Raw genomic sequence first — 17,560 nt, 5'->3', positions numbered from 1 at the left:
CAAAAATCTTCCATCCTTGCGTTATCACCATGATACAGTCCCGTTCCAGTTTTTTGGTTTTTTTTAACCAAGTTTTGGTAGAAATCTGGTCTTGTCCTGACCAGTAGATTCAATAATCTATCAAGACTCGGGAGTCAAGAATCCGAAATGAATTCCAGAAAGAGAGCAACATATAAACCTGAGAACCAACATATTTTCCATAAATCAAGGTCAATTTTCTCCTTTGATGCGCTTCAATCTGAGTAAGTAACATTAATATGTAATTTGAACTCTGCTGTTTTCGGTGCAAGAGGTTCCGTTTGCTCTGTGTATGAATGGTTCTCTTATTGAATTGGCCAGTACAGCCGTGAAAAGGGCCTCGAACCTTCTGGTCATCAAGCTGCTCGTCATGAACGTACCGCCGGTGGCAGCAGATGTGCCTTCTCCTTCAATACCCTGAAAGCAGCAACACGCTTTTACGTAGTTGCGTCACAAGCCGTCCAGCCCTTCTTCTGTGCGTGCCCAGAACCTCAGACATCATGGTGAGTTACGACATTCATTTCCCTCGTTAAAAGCTCACGAAAGTGATCCATCCTTCCGCCAAAATTCCATTAAATATTAGACTTAATATTCAGCGACTCCGTGGATCTGTTTTCACGCAATTCATGTCACTTCTAGCGCGTGTTAGCGACCCGGCGAGCTACCCGGCGAGCACATGGGCGGAATGAATGCTTTCGTGGCTTAGCTAACAGCTGCTGCTCAACGAACGAAATATTAAATCCATTACAATTGTGTTGTCTCCTGTAGCTAATATTATGAAAGAGTTTCAATTTAACCTGCCAGCCTATATTGAATTACGTTCTATGTGTGCCACATGGCCTGCTCATTAGCACGCTAGGTCAAACAGATATCGGTGGGTGTCAGGAAGAAGTGGATCAGTGAATTGAAAGAATATAATAATAATTAGTGTTAGTTTATCACAGGGGCAGCTAGAAATGATCGAACATACTTGTGTTCTACTTGTAAAACCGTGTTATGTCCACCTTATACTTTCCTGAGGCCTCTAGCGGTTTCCAGGATGGTCAGTGTTGCGTTCACGGTACTCGGAAAATGATTGTGTCCTCGCCTTTGTCAGAGATAAATATTTGGCATATGCTTTTAAACATTAATCATCTTTATTAATTTTAACAAATTGCTGTTTTTGATTGTTTTGGGGTTTTTATTATTTTACATGTGATTGTCAGTAAAATACAATCTATGTTGTGGTGTGTTTTAATCTGGAGAAAAGAATGAATTTGCTGGGGTCTTTGTAGCACTGCATTGCTACTCAAATAATATGTTCTTAATCAGCTAAAAATGCGGATTGTGAATGGATGTCTCTGCAGGCGTCCTTGTCCATGGCTCCTGTCAATATCTTCAAACATGGAGCTGATGAGGAGAAAGCAGAAACTGCAAGACTGGTGAGTTTGTAGATCTCAGATTTTCATTATTACTTCATGTGCAGAAAACAATTTCTCTGGTAGATCAATTGTTTTTTGTTCTCTGCAGTCGTCTTTTGTAGGCGCCATTGCCATCGGAGATCTGGTGAAAAGCACTCTGGGACCGAAGGGAATGGTGAGTCATTTCAAAGCATGGCAGTTGTTCCTCAACAAAGTTTAGTTGTTTGTATCCTAGTTAGAAGGGCAGGGTGTAGAACATCACTAAAAAGATTAAAGAGAAAATTAGAAGACCAATATGTGATGTCATTGTTAAGAGGTTAATTTTGATACACCGATGAGTCACTGATGTAAACCTTTATTATTATTGTCGTAAGAGGAGATGCTGGATGGTATTACGTGGTGTGAATTACGAAACTTCCATATTGGTTTACAGTGGTCATCATTAAGGCCATTATTCAGTTTAGAAAATACATGTAGTCATACATTTTGTAGTAATTTGAAAAAAGGATGGCAGACTGAAGTAGGCTGCTGTCCACCCCTCCAACGTGTTTGTCCGTCATGTGATTCCTGTCTGTTAGGTTGGAGGTTTTGACACCCAAGTCTAAATCAGATGTTAACCCTTCGGAGTAAAGGTCCATCATAAAGTTAGTTACTGCTTAGTTGTGAGTGCTGCATAAACATTTCTTAAGAATATTTAACATTTATTTCTCATTTTAAAAATGTACTTTGGGATTATGTTACCTCAGCATCTTGACTGCAATGTTACCGTTAGGGTTAGGGTATTTAATATATTTAATATTTCCGAAGCTCCAGCACAGCCAGCATTTCTGTAGTTATATATACACTGTATGTACTGTTACCACACTATGTGACCCTTCAGGAGTACTGTTACCGCACTATATGTGATTCTTCAGGAGTACTGTTACCACACTATGTGACCCTTCAGGAGTATTATTACTGCACTATATGTGACCCTTCAGGAGTACTGTTACCACACTATGTGACCCTTAGGGAGTACTGTTACTGCACAATATGTGACCCTTCAGGAGTACTGTTACCTAGGTCTGGGTACCTTTCAAAAATTTTCGGTACTGGTACCTTGATTTCGGTGCCAGATCTGGTTCGGTACTTTTTCCGGTAACAATTTAATTGAAATTAAAGCTGCAAGCAGCGTTGTTAGGGCCTGAGCCCCCGCGCGGCCTACGGCTGAGTCCTTGACACCGGCCCCAATCCAACGGTGTAATCGGCAAATCCCTAGGCCTTGTAGTTGAGGAGATACGAGCCTCAGTGCGCTGCACAGTGTGACTGCAGAGCTGAGAGCCGGCCCTTTAAGAGCCCCTCCCTTCTCTGCTCGCTCTCTGCCATCTCTGTCAGAGTGGAGAGCAGAGGAGGATTTGGCAGTTTTACTGACAAACACAGTCATAACTCTGCATATGTTGGTCAAAAGTGTAATGTAAAGACATCAGTTCGTAGAGTTTTTTCTCAGGAATTCAATGGTGTGTTTTCTGAAGGTGTGAGTGTTTTAGTTTAGAAGCTACAAGTGTTTGTTTGAGAGTATGTACATGAGGGCAGAGAAGCGCCAATTGTGGTTTCCATGACTACAGTAAACAAATCTCTGCCATCTCTGTCAGAGCTGAGAGCAGAGCTGAGAGCAGAGCTGCCAGCTGGGCCTTTAAGAGCCCCTCCCCCGCTGCACTTTCTTTGATCTGTGCGAGAGTGGAGGATTAAGAGAAATGTAGTGTGTAAAAGCTGAATAACTCGGCCTACGTTGGTCGAAAGTAACACAAAATACCATATTTTTGTAGGGATTTTTGTCAGGAATACAGTGATATGTTTTTAAAAGCTGTGCGATGTATGGTATAGACGTGAGAAGCATTTGTTCAAGAGTATGTACCATGAGAGGACACGGCCTCCCCATTGACTTCCATTGTAAGCGTGAAACGTGTCTCCCCGACTTTGACGGCTTATAAAATGGGAACCGAGCGCGTGGTATATTATTCTTACTGAACTTTTAATCAGCACAGTTGGGAGAGTAATGTGTGAAAGTTTGGAAGCCCTGGCATTTACGGTTTAGGAGGAGATAGATTTTGTTCGGGGAGTAAAAAAAGTCCTGATTTTGACAGTTTTGTCCAATTTGTGGACATTCTGTTGGAGATAGGTGAGGGGTCAGAGTGTAAGAATTGTTCGTCTTGATGAGACGAGTCCAACGGTGTTGGTCCCATGTTTGTGGGAGTTTTGTGTGAGGAGTTATAGCGCGCGAAATTAAAAAAAATTATCTTTTTTTTGTGTGGCTCCCTAGGTGGCGCTATAGACTTTTGTGGCGTTTTTGTTTTTGATTAGTGAATGTTGAGACATACCGAACGATTGTGCCGAATTTCAGCGAATTTCATGCATGTTCAGGGGGTCAAATTAGATTATGCGCGTTATGCGCATATAGCGCGCACTCATTGAGAGCAAGAACAGTATAATACCAGGTTTTGAATGGGTGTGTATGTGAAAACTGGCTCCGGGCCGTCTGGCCCAGTTGCCTCATGGGTGTTGGGGGGGCCTGGGACACTGTTTAGTGTGTGTTTTTAGTGTTTTTAGTGCTGCTAATGTGTTGCTCTGCCGAGCAAACATAATAGGGTCTTCGCCACAAGTACCTTCTGGCTCAGGCCCTAAAAATTAGTGTAAGTAAGCTAGTAAGAAGTTCTCCTCACAACAGGATGAACAGCAGCAGCCACTGGCCGACTCGATGGATACGCCGAATCACTTGTGTTATCTTAAAGTTAGCTCACCTGTTGAAGACGTCCCCGACATGGCGGCCGCCCCATCGTCTGTTTTCTTGGCTAAGGAGGATTCCTCTGGCAGTAGAGATATCTAAAGAGGCATATCCATGACAGGAGGACTAGAAGGCTGGGATGAGGAAGGCTGCGGCCTGCCCTTCGTAACATCAGACACCGTGCAACGTTCTGCTCTCCCGTGCACGTTCAGGTGCTTCATTAAATTTGACGTGTTGCCGTCTTTTGCCAAGACGTCCTTTTTGCAGATATTGCATCGCGCTCTATTGGCGTCGATTCTAATAAAATGGAGCCACACTTTGACTGCGGGGGCATTTCTTATCTTACTGTCTCTTGCGTCTCTCTCACACACATGCAGGTAACAAAACACACACACACACGTGTAACACGTGTTACTGGAAGCAAAGTATAATGTTCATTGGATGGTGAAGTCACGAACCGCCCTTCTCTGCCTCTCATTGGCAGTTAGGATATCAGGGGAAGCCATTCAGAGAGAGAGAGTAAGGCGGGGCCTTCCTCTACCATCCTAGGCCACTCGTTGCCAGAGTCGCCACCGGCAGTATTATCAGAACTTCGCTTTTTATCTCGCAAGTACCGAAAATTGGCATCGAAAAACACAGATATTTTCGTTACCTGGTAGTACCGAGGCATTTTGGTCGGTGCAATTTGGTATTAAAGCACCGAAGTTCGGTACCTGCCCCTACTGTTACCACACTATGTGACCCTTCAGGAGTATAATTACTGCACTTATATGTGACCCTTCGGGAGTACTCTTTTGTGGTGGGTCCACCTTTAAGTGGGGCTGAGAAGGAAAGTCTCTGGCAAAAACCCCCCAAAAACGAAAACTGTAAATACTGATAAAAACATATTACAACATGATGGCGGGTCGTGAAGTCCCAATTGAAAATACCAATAATGAAAGTTACTTTTGCTAAATGCTCTATTATTCAGTCAAAGCTCTAATATTTAAAAGGAGGAAATCCTTTTGAGGAGGTCCCAAATCTTTAATTAGAACACGTTATCCCATTCATAAAACGCTTTTCCTAGAACCCAAAGCTGCTGTACATTATTCTAGTAAGATCTATTGAGATGGGTTCTCCTGGTTTACCAGGATAAGATCTTGTTGAGCGGCGGGAAAGGCAGCACGGTGACAGTGACCAATGATGGAGCCACCATCTTGAAGGCCATTGGAGTCGATAACCCCGCTGCCAAAGTTCTGGTTGGTGAGTGAAGCTGCTGGACATTAGTGACCCGTTTATAGGTGGTATGAAATACTTGAATGTGAAATCTTTGGACATGTTGATGTTTGTGTACCTCCAGACATGTCAAAGGTTCAGGACGATGAGGTTGGAGATGGAACCACGTCTGTTACTGTTCTGGCTGCCGAGTTGCTGCGGGTAAAGCCCTTTTACCATCGCAAGCATGAATAGACGTTACAGCCTTGTAAGCTCTGGTGTCTTGGCAGGAGGCGGAGCTTCTGATTGCGAAGAAGATTCACCCTCAGACCATCATATCTGGCTGGAGGAAGGCGACGCAGGTGGCCAGAGAGGCTCTTAAGGAGGCGGCTGTGGATCACAGGTGATACAACACTCAGTGACCGTTTTATTCGGTGTTGCACAGTTAGGTGAGGTGTTCTATATGTCCACATTTCTTGAAGTGTAAGTGTGATTGACTCAAAATGTTGGCAATGCCTCTATTGAAAAATGCTGTGTGATACTGTCAGAAACTTGCCACCACTGGATTTCTACAACATCAAAATAACCCGTTAAATCATCACGTGACGTTTGCTAGCATTGTGACTAATACTCTGGACTGCAAACCAAATATGGTTGTGATAAAACAAACAAAGTGATGTTTTGCAATTTTCTTACAGCCTTCCCAGGCCCGACTGTCAGTGTTATCATTGTAAAATAGACTCATGTAGGTTGTCTCTGGTGCCCTGGTTCTTTTCACGTGAGCAGCATTTTCCACATTCTATCTAATCAGAGTTCTTCCCTTTCTTCCTTATTTTTCTGCAGACATGTTATTTTATGATAAAGCCTCTTTTGAAACCATTTTTTCTGCTGTATTTATCAACATTTTGTTCTAGCCATGAAAAGTCTGGCTGAAGTAGACAAAAATACTTTGTGTTTATCCTGTGACCACCAGTGTGCTGAGTATCGTCACTGAGGATCTGAGTGATGTCATACAAATGGAACCCAGACAGGTTCAACCTGACACAATTTTGAGTTGTCGTCTCATCAGTTCTGTTAAAAATCTGCTAGTAAGAGGAACCTGCATCCAGCATCCTCCATGTCCTCTCGGTCTCCATAGCAACGACCCAGCTCGTTTCCAGGAGGATTTGCTGAACATTGCCCGCACCACGTTGTCGTCCAAACTGCTGACTCACCACAAAGATCACTTTGCCCAGCTGGCCGTCAACGCTGTCATGCGCCTGAAGGGCTCCGGCAACCTAGAGGCTATCCATGTCATCAAGAAGCTGGGAGGCAGCCTCACAGACTCCTACCTGGATGAAGGTGAAGCCGTATGATGTCTTCGCCACCTGGCTGATCTCTCCTGTCTCATTGGCTGCTGAAATATCATGTGGCTTTGAATGCCTGCAGGTTTCCTGCTGGACAAGAAGATCGGTGTGAATCAGCCGAAAAGGTTAGAGAACGCGAACATCCTCATTGCCAACACGGGTATGGACACGGACAAGATCAAGGTTAGCACACATTTATAGCAACATAACAAGACTGGTGATGGTCATTTAGGGGCGGCGTGACTTGTCAGCTGCTCACATCTTTTTCTTTTTATTTGGTCTGTTTTGTCCGGCCTGGCCCTTGAGCAGCTACCTAGTCGCTACCAGTGCAGTGATCTGTCATTCGTAACTGAAGCAGCTTCACTTTCTTACCATTTTAGTTTTGTCTGAACTGTTTTTCAGAGTTTTATTCTGAAAAATTAAAAAGATTCTGTTGGCTACTCAGAGAATCTTTTGGTTGCCAAGCTAACTGCTCTGTGCTGTATATTTAAACTGTTTAGACCCCCATGCATGGAATACCCTGCTGTCCCCACTCAGTCCTCAGGACTCCTCCACTACTTTTGCTCAACCCCTCGAAGGGTTGATAACCTTTGACCTTCTTGATTTTCAGGTTTTGAGTTGTAATGGTTATATATAAGACTTTTAGACCTTAGACCACATTGATTTTCCAAATTAAAATATGTTTTTGGATTATGAAAGCTCTGCTGAAGAGGCTGGTTTATGTGCTTCAGATCTTTGGCTCCAGGGTTCGTGTTGACTCAATGGCGAAGGTTGCAGAGATTGAACTGGCAGAGAAGGAGAAGATGAAGGAGAAGGTCGACCGAATCTTGAAACATGGAATCAACTGCTTCATTAATAGGTGCACACACAGACATGCGGGTCTCTTTTAATAATTGCCTGTGTTAACTTTATCTTCCCCCTAGGTCACACTAAGAGCCAGGGTTCCCTCACCATGTTGAAATGTCCTGATTGTATTCACCCAGAATTTCCTGTCACAGTTGGCTCAGTGTGGATGAATGAGGAAGAATCCATGTATGGATGGAAGTATGTCCGTCGCACATATCCACATTGGCGCTGCTTCTGAACAGTAACTTCAAATCAGTCTGTTACAGAAAAGTGGATATTTGTGTCTTCATATTTCCAGACATTGCTTGTTTCTACTTTGATACGCCCCAGGGTCACAAGCTACGGAGCATGTCCAGAACTTAATGTAGGGATTGTAGTCTGGCTCTGAAAAGTGAGATTTCAGTAAAACTGGCGTGTTTCACATGGGGGCGCCACTGTTCATCCTTTGCCTTGGAACTATTGGTTGGCATACTTCTGTGGGTGTGGTTTTCTCCATCTCTGGAAACCAACTAAACTACTACTTCTTTCTTTCATGTCGATAGGCAGTTGATCTATAACTATCCAGAGCAGTTGTTTGCTCAGGCTGGCATCATGGCGATAGAGCACGCCGACTTCACTGGTGTTGAGCGTCTTGCTCTTGTCACTGGTATGTACATGCGTTCTTATTTTCCTGGTTTTATGGGGACCCCTGTGCTTGCTGGTCCCAGATTTTTAAAATGTTTTCTTTAGAGTCAAGGTGTTTTTAGGGTTGGTTAATTAGTTTTGATGGTTAAAGATGGCTTATATAAATGAATGAATGAATATTAAAGGTGGCTCCGCATGAGGGTTATAACGTGTGTTATAAGGTGGCGAGATCACCTCCACTTTTGACCACCCCGAATTGGTGAAGCTCGGCCACTGCAAGCTGATCGAGGAGGTGATGATCGGCGAGGACACGCTCATCCACTTCTCTGGAGTTGCCATGGGTACGCACTCTTAACACACGAGCATGTACTTGTCAGTGAGTCTTTGACTTTTGACCTCACTCAACCTTGTTGCCCCCTCAGGTGAGGCGTGTACCATCGTCTTACGTGGAGCGACACAGCAGATTCTGGACGAGGCAGAGCGCTCACTGCACGACGCCCTGTGTGTGTTGTCCCAGACTGTGAAGGAGCCGCGAACTGTCTATGGAGGAGGTACGCTTGGTGTTGCATAGCAGAACAGATGAGGCGAGGTTAATGCCACCTAACCAGGACCATTACCAGTCATTGTTTGTTTTATTGAATGAAAAGACTCACCAAACAGGAGTGAGAACAACCTAAAATATACCATTGATACTAAAGAAATGACAGAAATCAAATAGATTTTACCCTTGAAAATCACTTTTTTTTAAATCAGAAAAAATGCTGAGTTAAGGAGACATTGCCCACCTCTGCCTTGATTGGCACTTTTCAGTCAGGGTAGCCTCACCATCAAGTAAATTAAAACAGGAGCCATGGAACCAGATGTCTTGATGCAAGTCAAGTTGCTCTCGCTGGGTAGTAGAAAACATCTTTTATAGTGGTACTAGTCACCTCCATACCTGCATCTGCTCTCGTGTTGTCTTGTCAGGCTGCTCCGAGATGCTTATGGCAAAAGTGGTTACTGATCTGGCCAATAGGACACCAGGGAAGGAGGCAGTTGCCATGGAGTCATTCTCCAAGGCTCTGAGGATGGTAGGAACACATCTGTCTGTCGTTTCCTCTTCTGCTCACATTAGAGGGAGCAGAGATGCCTTCAGTGCTGTTCGTAGTTTCTGTATGTTCCTCATGCAACCTCCAAACATTGAGTTTGAACTCACCTTTCTTGGGGTTTCCTCTTCAAGCTTCCCACCATCATCGCTGACAATGCTGGCTATGACAGTGCCGATCTGGTGTCACAACTACGAGCTGCCCACCAGGAGAACAAGACCACCTTTGGCCTAAGTGAGTGACTCGTTTTTGTAAATCATTGCCAGAACTTTGCAGTTTTACCAGCTCAGCTCACATGTGTGTTTGCCTGCAGACATGTGGGAGGGGTCTGTGGGCAACATGGCAGACCTGGGGATCACAGAGTCCTTCCAGGTGAAGCGCCAGGTGCTACTGAGTGCCTCTGAAGCAGCTGAGATGATCCTGAGGGTTGACAACATCATCAAAGCTGCTCCCAGGTCAGTTTTCCTCCGAACCGACCTGATATATTTGGAGGAAATGCTTTTTAAAACATATATTTTACTTGTTTTCAGGAAGAGGGTTCCTGACCATCACCCCTGCTAAAGGAAGATGATGATGATGAGGGATGGATCACTTTATTTATCACCTCCCAATGTTTTTGTTTTAGTCTCACTGTGGCTAATGCTAGCTAGGCTCCAGCTAATGCTAGTCAGCACTGTTAGGAAAGTTTGGATGTTGTTTGTTTTTGTTTACTGAAATAAATGACCAATCCTGATGTGGGATTTTTTTGCTTTTTTTTTACTTTCGTAAGATTTCTTTTCTCTTCTGAAAGTGGTTCTCCAGCGTTCTTGATCCACATTATTCTGGTAAATGGAACTCATTAAGTTCTGGAGAGAGTCAAACTAAATTCATGAGAGGCTGTGGAGTTACTCACTATTTGAGGATGTTACATTGATGTCTTCTTTTTCACTGATTAACTTTTAGTAACATGCTGTGCATGATTAGAACATGAAATCCAAGTATTACAACTGTCTCCCTACCAAGAATTGAATGCACAGTTCATGAAGGTAATTTTCCTTCAATCTGTAGTTGAAGTTGTTTGCTTCTGCAGGTCAGCGTCACCGACGGTCAACACACACAGTTGCCTAATCACACACAACCCATGGAGCATTAACTGCTAAAACTTCTAGACGTGAATCTTCTGCTTTAGTTATGTTAAAGAATTCTGACTTATTTTGATCCTTTTGTAGTCCATTGACCTCCAGAGAAGTGCTTTGACTTGCTGTCCCACTTATGTTCATTAGATGTAACTTTACCTAGAATATTTGTCCAAATGAGTCAAATCTGACCTAATTTGTTTGATCTTTTGGAGTTTTTTGTTGCTTTTGTTTGATTTTTCAAGGGAAAATGAGCATTAAAAGGACAGAACATTTAAAGGGTCATAAATGCACTGATGCTTCTGCTTTCTTATACCTACAAAGTTCCAAAACAAAACCCATTAAAAAATAAACCAGAAATATATTGGAATACATAAAATTTTACAATTTATGTAGTGTGTTTTTTGAAATGTACTGCTTATGGGTTTCTGTTGTAGTATACTCAATTATATAGATGAGGAGTTTTAAGGGTGGGATTTTTTGAGCCAATCAGAGCAGAAGTGCATCTTGATAAAGTCCCCGCACTCCTCCAGCCTGCACTCAAAGGAGTGGCCATGTTGAGAATCCTGGTGGTGGTTCTGTTGTGGACATGGATGAGCTCAGCACTGCTCAGGTAGGAAAATACGCTTGAGTTCATGTGATTCACCTGATCACCATGTTCCAAGTTCCTGGACATGAGACAAAAAATTGTGTATACTTGGACAAGTTAATCGGAACTATGGTTTCCTCATTGTAGAGATGCACCATATTTCAGTTGCACATTGATATCTTGTCTGTGTGAATATGCTTTTTAACCAGCATCAATATTGATTATGGGGCCCTGTAACGACTGAAATATAACATTCATAACTTTGGATAAACAGTTAATGATTCAGGGAGGAATTTATATATGAAATATACAATTGAATTTCCTTCACCTCAGAAAAAAATCCCACTTTCTTAGTGAGGGTTGAAATCCTCCATTATTCATGAAAATTGTTTTTCATTTACTCAGAAAAATTGTGATCTTTTTTTTTAATGCAACAGATCTTTGTACCCCCAGGAGCACAAAGGTTAAAAATATTTACATCAGACTCACATCCCAAGTTACGTTTGACTTTTACTTAATTTTAAATGAAATTCTGCTCAGGATCTGAAAATCATGATTTACTGTTGAGAAAATGCAGAGTTTGTCTCCTGAAAGTTGTGAAGTGTGAATTTTCCCATAATGGGATCAGTAAGGGGGGGCGGCCCAGTGGAGCAGTGGTCCTCCCTGTGGCCCCCAGCAAGAAGGTTGTGGGTGGAGCCCCGGCTGCAGCACGGGGTCTTTCTGGGTCAGTCTCCATGTTCTCCCTGTTCCTGCTGGGTTCTCTCTGGTACTCCAGCTTCCTCCACAGTCCAAAGACATAAAGAGGGGACCAGGTTAATCCAGACTCTGACTGGACTCACATGGACTGGTGACCTGTCCAGGGGGAAGGCTGCTGGGATAGGCAGAAGAGGAAGAACATGGATGGGATCAATAAGGTTAATTGTGAACCTGCAGGGTTCCTCTGAGGCGAGTGCCTTCAATTCGCTCGCAGCTACGAGCTGACAACCTTCTGCAGGACTTCCTGAAGGATCACCACCCTGACACATTCAGCCGCCGTTATGCTCAGTGCTTCCCGCCCGGAACACTGTCACTGCGCCTGGGACACTCTGCTGAGAAGATCTACAACTTCATGGATGTAAGAATGACAATAGAAGAAATTTTAATTATTACATATAATAGCTTGAAAAAAATTCCTTCATACTTTTTTAAAATTCAAGTTGATTTTCACTAAAAATATTGCATCATTCTTTTATGGGCGGGACAGGTGTCTGATAGTGAAGGTGCACTTAATATATTAAAGATTTTTTTGTTCATATAACAAGCCACAATTTTGTTATCCTCTAACCATGTCTGTCTGTCTGTCTGTCAGGCTCAGTATTATGGTGAAATCAGTCTGGGGTCTCCGGAGCAGAACTTCTCTGTGGTGTTTGACACCGGTTCAGCTGACCTCTGGGTACCATCATCCTACTGTGTCAGCCAGGCCTGCGGTACCACACAGCACACACCACAATACTGGATATTTGGCCATAGAACCTATTAGTTAAAAAATAGAACAAAGTTCCAAAACCTTTGACTGGTTAATATTCATCCATGGTGTAAAGCTCATTTTTATTTTGACACAACAAATTTCTACCAAGTGCTGTTTTTGATGATGTGATGAAGAAGCTCTTGCATTATGCATGAAAGCTTCACAACATAATGAACTTTAGGAAACACAAACATGTCTGAGTGTGTATCAGTATTTGTGAGAGTCGTATTTAACGGTCAGAGCAGCTTGACCCAAGTGTGGTGCTCCTGACTGTGATAAGAAGTTCATGGTGTGCTTGGTTGTGTGCATGCGTGCGTGTGTGTGTGTGTATGTGTGTGCATGCGTGAGTTGTCAGGGTTGCACAGGCGTTTCAGGGCATTTGAGTCCACTTCATTTCGTCAGGATGGTCGGATGTTTGGTATTAACTATGGATCTGGACACTTGCTTGGAGTCATGGCAAGAGACACACTAAAGGTCTGTTCTGTTCTTTTCTGTTCTATTGGCCTGGTTAACAAAGCTGTTAAATTTTTGACATGGAACATACATCCTGATTTTCTGCAATAATCCAAAATCAAATTGAAAAATCTCATTGGTTTTTGTTGCATAGGGGACCACAGAGATGATCACTTCCTGTTGGACTACAAACACACCACACCCCTGACATGATCACTTCCTGTTGGACTACAAACACACCACACCCCTGACATGATCACTTCCTGTTGGACTACAAACACACCACACCCCTGACATGATCACTTCCTGTTGGACTACAAACACACCACACCCCTGACATGATCACTTCCTGTTGGACTACAAACACACCACACCCCTGACATGATCACTTCCTGTTGGACTACAAACACACCACACCCCTGACATGATCACTTCAAGCTGGACTACAAACACACCACACCCCTGACATGATCACTTCAAGCTGGACTACAAACACACCACACCCCTGACATGATCACTTCCTGTTGGACTACAAACACACCACACCCCTGACATGATCACTTCCTGTTGGACTACAAACACACCACACCCCTGACATGATCACTTCAAGCTGGACTACAAACACACCACACCCCTGACATGATCACTTCCTGTTGGACTACAAACACACCACACCCCTGACATGATCACTTCCTGTTGGACTACAAACACACCACACCCCTGACATGATCACTTCAAGCTGGACTACAAACACACCACACCCCTGACATGATCACTTCCTGTTGGACTACAAACACACCACACCCCTGACATGATCACTTCAAGCTGGACTACAAACACACCACACCCCTGACATGATCACTTCCTGTTGGACTACAAACACACCACACCCCTGACATGATCACTTCAAGCTGGACTACAAACACACCACACCCCTGACATGATCACTTCAAGCTGGACTACAAACACACCACACCCCTGACATGATCACTTCAAGCTGGACTACAAACACACCACACCCCTGACATGATCACTTCCTGTTGGACTACAAACACACCACACCCCTGACATGATCACTTCAAGCTGGACTACAAACACACCACACCCCTGACATGATCACTTCCTGTTGGACTTCAACAGTATCTCATCCCTGCTGTTCTCTATTGCCACAGAATCAAGCTTTCAACACAAGAACACAACACTAAGAGCGCTGCATATTCCCAACTGTGGTGTTGCAACATTTAATTCATTTAGAGTTGTGTTTCTGTGCACCTGATGAATCTAAATTCAATGTCACTGTCTTCTTTGATGTGTCTGAAAACATCACTACTGGGGCCATGAGAGCCGACCTAAATAGTGAGATGGTTGTTGGCCAACTGAAATTGAACTGAAAGTCGCTGGACAAAGCAACATATTCCTTTAACAACATTATAACATCACATATTGTAGCCACTTTAAAGTCACTGAGTGGTGTTTTGTACTTGGAAAAACATCCTATTTTCTACTATCTTTATCTTTGCTGTAAGGCTATCAAAGTAGGGTGCAGATGCCCCAAAATTTCCCTTACATAACCACCAATGTGAAGCATAAATTAGAATGATAATATAGGGTGTGGTCACAGTGTTTTAAAAAAAAGATATTATGAATTGGATGTGTTCATTCATTGTTTATCTATTGAGACCTATGTAGAGCATCACACATCCATACGAAATACTTATTCTAGTTCACATTGTTAAAAGAAAAACTACATAGGTGATGTGAAATTTAGATTTTTGTTCATTAAGAATGTGCTTTTTCTCAATTATAAGCAGCTGTCTTCTGTTCCAGGTTGGAGGTTTGACTGTCCTGAATCAGGAGTTTGGGGAGTCAGTGTATGAGCCTGGTGCTACATTTGTTATGGCAAGGTTTGATGGTGTTCTGGGGATGGGTTACCCCTCCCTGGCAGAAATTCTCGGAAACCCTGTTTTTGACAACATGATGGTGCAGAAAACGGTAGAGGAGCCGGTCTTCTCCTTCTATCTCAGCAGGTGTGAGATATGTTCTTTCCTAAAGGCACCAGTAAAAACATTGTTCCCAATTTTCCTAAACAAACTTAAGATCATGTTTTCCATGGGTCCTCAAGGAAGTTCCCAGATTGGGGACATTTAAAGAATTTGGGAAGGCTGCATTGTTTTCAGGGTGTTTCAAAAAGTTTCCTGGAGGTTTTTGTGTTTTTCCATGAAAGTATTAGGTCTCAAGCCATGAGTCAAAGGTCAAGAGCTATGGCTTTGATTGAGACAAGAAGTGCACCACAAATAACCATTAACTGAACCTCATTTGAATAGCGCTTTAGAAAAAATTGCAGGTTAACTATTTTATTTTAGATATTTTTCCTGATGTTGGAAATTCACAAAAGTTAGTCACTAAAAGGTTCAGAAGTTGGGGGGGGGCCTTCAGTAACCAGTTGTTACATATGAGAATGCTTAGTGTCCTTGACTCAAAGAAAATGAGAATACCTTTAATTTAACGGTAATGAGGCTTTTGCATCCTTCTGTCATTTTCCTGCAGGAAAAAAAGTAGCAGCAACCCAGAGGGCGAGCTGTTGCTTGGTGGAACAGATGAAGCATTGTACAGTGGACAAATCAACTGGATCCCTGTCACTGCTAAAGGATACTGGCAGATAAAGATGGACAGGTTTTGTCTTTTAATTGCATTTAAAGCAAGGCTATGAAATACTTTACACAAAACTAACAGTATTGAGATCATTTTAATGGTGTCGTGACTTGTGGAAGAGGAGAATGGCAGGCACCATTGCTCTCTGCAGAATCAGTGGACTTGTGGTGCTGCTCCCAAGAATTAGACGACAGCTTTTAATACTCAGTGCAAAACAGAACAACTCATTAGCTAAAAGACACAAAACACTCTTAGGAATTTGACACTTTTTGCTGTAGTTTGCTTTAGTCACACAATAAACGTGGTCAGTACAGCTGCTACAATTCACTCTTATGATAACTGAGGCCAACAACACTGAACTCACATTAATCACAGACAGACCTCATGTATTTCTGGCCTTATCTTCTTTTAGCCACTCAGTCAGAGCAATGCTGACTGTAAGCAGTTAGCAACTGCATTGTCTGTGTCCAGATTGACAGTCACACAAATGAGATAATGCATAGCCACGCCTTCTTGTTAAAATCAGTTGTCCCACTTCAAATATCAGTACAAAAGTGCATTATTCATTAATTGACTTAGTCAACATGCCCTGACCATTTGCAAACTATTATTTGGTTGCTAAAACAAAACGATTATATGACATGAACCAGCAACATGTCCTCACATGAAGACACAGTGTCATTTTTGGGTGTGTTTCAGTGTGGCGGTTCAGGGCGTGAGCTCCTTTTGTCCTCATGGTTGCCAGGCAATTGTTGATACAGGAACCTCCCTCATTGCCGGACCTACCAATGACATCCTTAGCCTACAGCAGTTGATTGGAGCCACACCCACAAACATTGGAGAGGTTAGAAGAAATTATTCTATCTGCAAGGTTATTTGTGAACGTTTGCAGAGTGGAAGTTTTACTTTTCATTTTCTGGATCCCCTTGCTGACTGGCATTTAAAGTAATTTTGCTCCGTAAGGACCTTAATGTTAAGTGACTTTTTCTCAATTTCACAAGCATTCAAAAGCTAATTATTTGATCCAGCATCTCTGTTTTGACACTAGGAATGTAATTTACTTCATAACCACAGACATTTTTCCTTTGTATGTTTTAAAATACCTTATGGACATTTTAAACAGAAAACATTACGAGCAAATTCCTGTTTGCTTAACATTCTTTTCCCATTGAATTTGCTTGGTTGATTGATTTTATATATACTTAAAGGCCAGATCAGCAGTCCTGTGTCAGGTTTATTCTATATAAAGGCTTTCACAAGCATTTTATTATCAGCCTTAAAAAAGGTAAATAATAGTAAATAAATCCTGGGGGGTCCAAGGAACCCCTTTTAGAGAACTCCTATTCTCGGGAATACTTAAAAGAGGAAAATCCGAGAGCAGAAATACACAGTTGATATGACTTGATTTCAATTTGAGCTTCTTGTGTGGTTTGCAGTTTCTTATCGACTGTGTCAGACTGTCCAGTTTGCCTCATGTGACTTTTGTCCTTGGAGGAATCGAGTACATGCTAACTGCTGAGCAGTATGTTAGGAAGGTGAGTTTGTCTTTCTGTTCATCTTTTGTCTTTTTCAACAACTCTTTACAAATGTTTGTCGTATACTTCCACCCTGATTTTTTTCCATGGCTTACTTGACAAACTTGTACATGAATACACACCTTGCAATTAAATATCTCAAAACATGTCACCGTATTTAACTTCAGGAGATTCTTGGGGACAGGGAGTTGTGTTTCAGCGGTTTTCAGGCCGTGGACATCATTTCCCCTGAAGGCCCACTGTGGATTCTGGGAGATGTATTTCTGACAGAGTATTACAGCATCTTCGATAGAGGACAGGACCGGATTGGGTTTGCACCTGCTAGGCATCCGACCAAACACTGACATCTCAAAGTCTGACAGCTATCTGATCAATAAACATGTCAATTAAAAGACTTAACCAGGCTTTTGTCATTATTTTAGAGGCACCAACATA

At 42.6% G+C, this 17,560-nt stretch overlaps 2 protein-coding genes across 2 annotated transcripts; both read left to right on the top strand.

Annotated features, from left to right (window-relative positions):
• The first annotated feature begins 393 nt into the window (after positions 1-393).
• cct2 (chaperonin containing TCP1, subunit 2 (beta)) lies at positions 394-10,007 on the top strand. Its single transcript, XM_086201438.1, has 16 exons — positions 394-521; positions 1,365-1,439; positions 1,528-1,593; positions 5,310-5,421; positions 5,519-5,595; positions 5,664-5,776; positions 6,512-6,714; positions 6,802-6,902; positions 7,451-7,578; positions 8,108-8,211; positions 8,411-8,530; positions 8,612-8,740; positions 9,156-9,259; positions 9,409-9,508; positions 9,588-9,729; positions 9,805-10,007. Exons 1-16 carry the CDS (start codon positions 414-416, stop codon positions 9,833-9,835), a joined length of 1,713 nt encoding a protein of 570 aa, XP_086057564.1. The 5' UTR covers positions 394-413; the 3' UTR covers positions 9,836-10,007.
• Positions 10,008-10,897: 890 nt separating this feature from the next.
• nots (nothepsin) lies at positions 10,898-17,523 on the top strand. The gene is made up of 9 exons (XM_086201437.1): positions 10,898-11,002; positions 11,912-12,092; positions 12,327-12,444; positions 12,841-12,959; positions 14,766-14,965; positions 15,486-15,611; positions 16,290-16,434; positions 17,027-17,125; positions 17,293-17,523. Exons 1-9 carry the CDS (start codon positions 10,944-10,946, stop codon positions 17,467-17,469), a joined length of 1,224 nt encoding a protein of 407 aa, XP_086057563.1. The 5' UTR covers positions 10,898-10,943; the 3' UTR covers positions 17,470-17,523.
• The last annotated feature ends 37 nt before the right edge of the window (positions 17,524-17,560 follow it).

Source organism: Aulostomus chinensis, chromosome 4 (assembly GCF_037954235.1).
Source record: "Aulostomus chinensis isolate RoL2024-O1b breed Wild chromosome 4, RoL_Achi_v1.0, whole genome shotgun sequence".
Lineage (NCBI taxonomy): Eukaryota > Metazoa > Chordata > Actinopteri > Syngnathiformes > Aulostomidae > Aulostomus > Aulostomus chinensis.
The sequence above is the reverse complement of the archived record's forward strand: the minus strand, read 5'-3'. Positions and strand labels throughout refer to the sequence as shown.

Coding starts and splice junctions, on each gene's coding strand:
- cct2 (XM_086201438.1), top strand. CDS start 414: ATGTGCCTTCTCCTTCAATACCCTGAAAGCAGCAACACGCTTTTACGT. Junction 522..1,364: donor CCAGAACCTCAGACATCATG/GTGAGTTACGAC, acceptor ATGTCTCTGCAG/GCGTCCTTGTCCATGGCTCC. Junction 1,594..5,309: donor CTCTGGGACCGAAGGGAATG/GTGAGTCATTTC, acceptor CTGGTTTACCAG/GATAAGATCTTGTTGAGCGG.
- nots (XM_086201437.1), top strand. CDS start 10,944: ATGTTGAGAATCCTGGTGGTGGTTCTGTTGTGGACATGGATGAGCTCA. Junction 11,003..11,911: donor ATGAGCTCAGCACTGCTCAG/GTAGGAAAATAC, acceptor GTGAACCTGCAG/GGTTCCTCTGAGGCGAGTGC. Junction 12,093..12,326: donor AGATCTACAACTTCATGGAT/GTAAGAATGACA, acceptor TCTGTCTGTCAG/GCTCAGTATTATGGTGAAAT.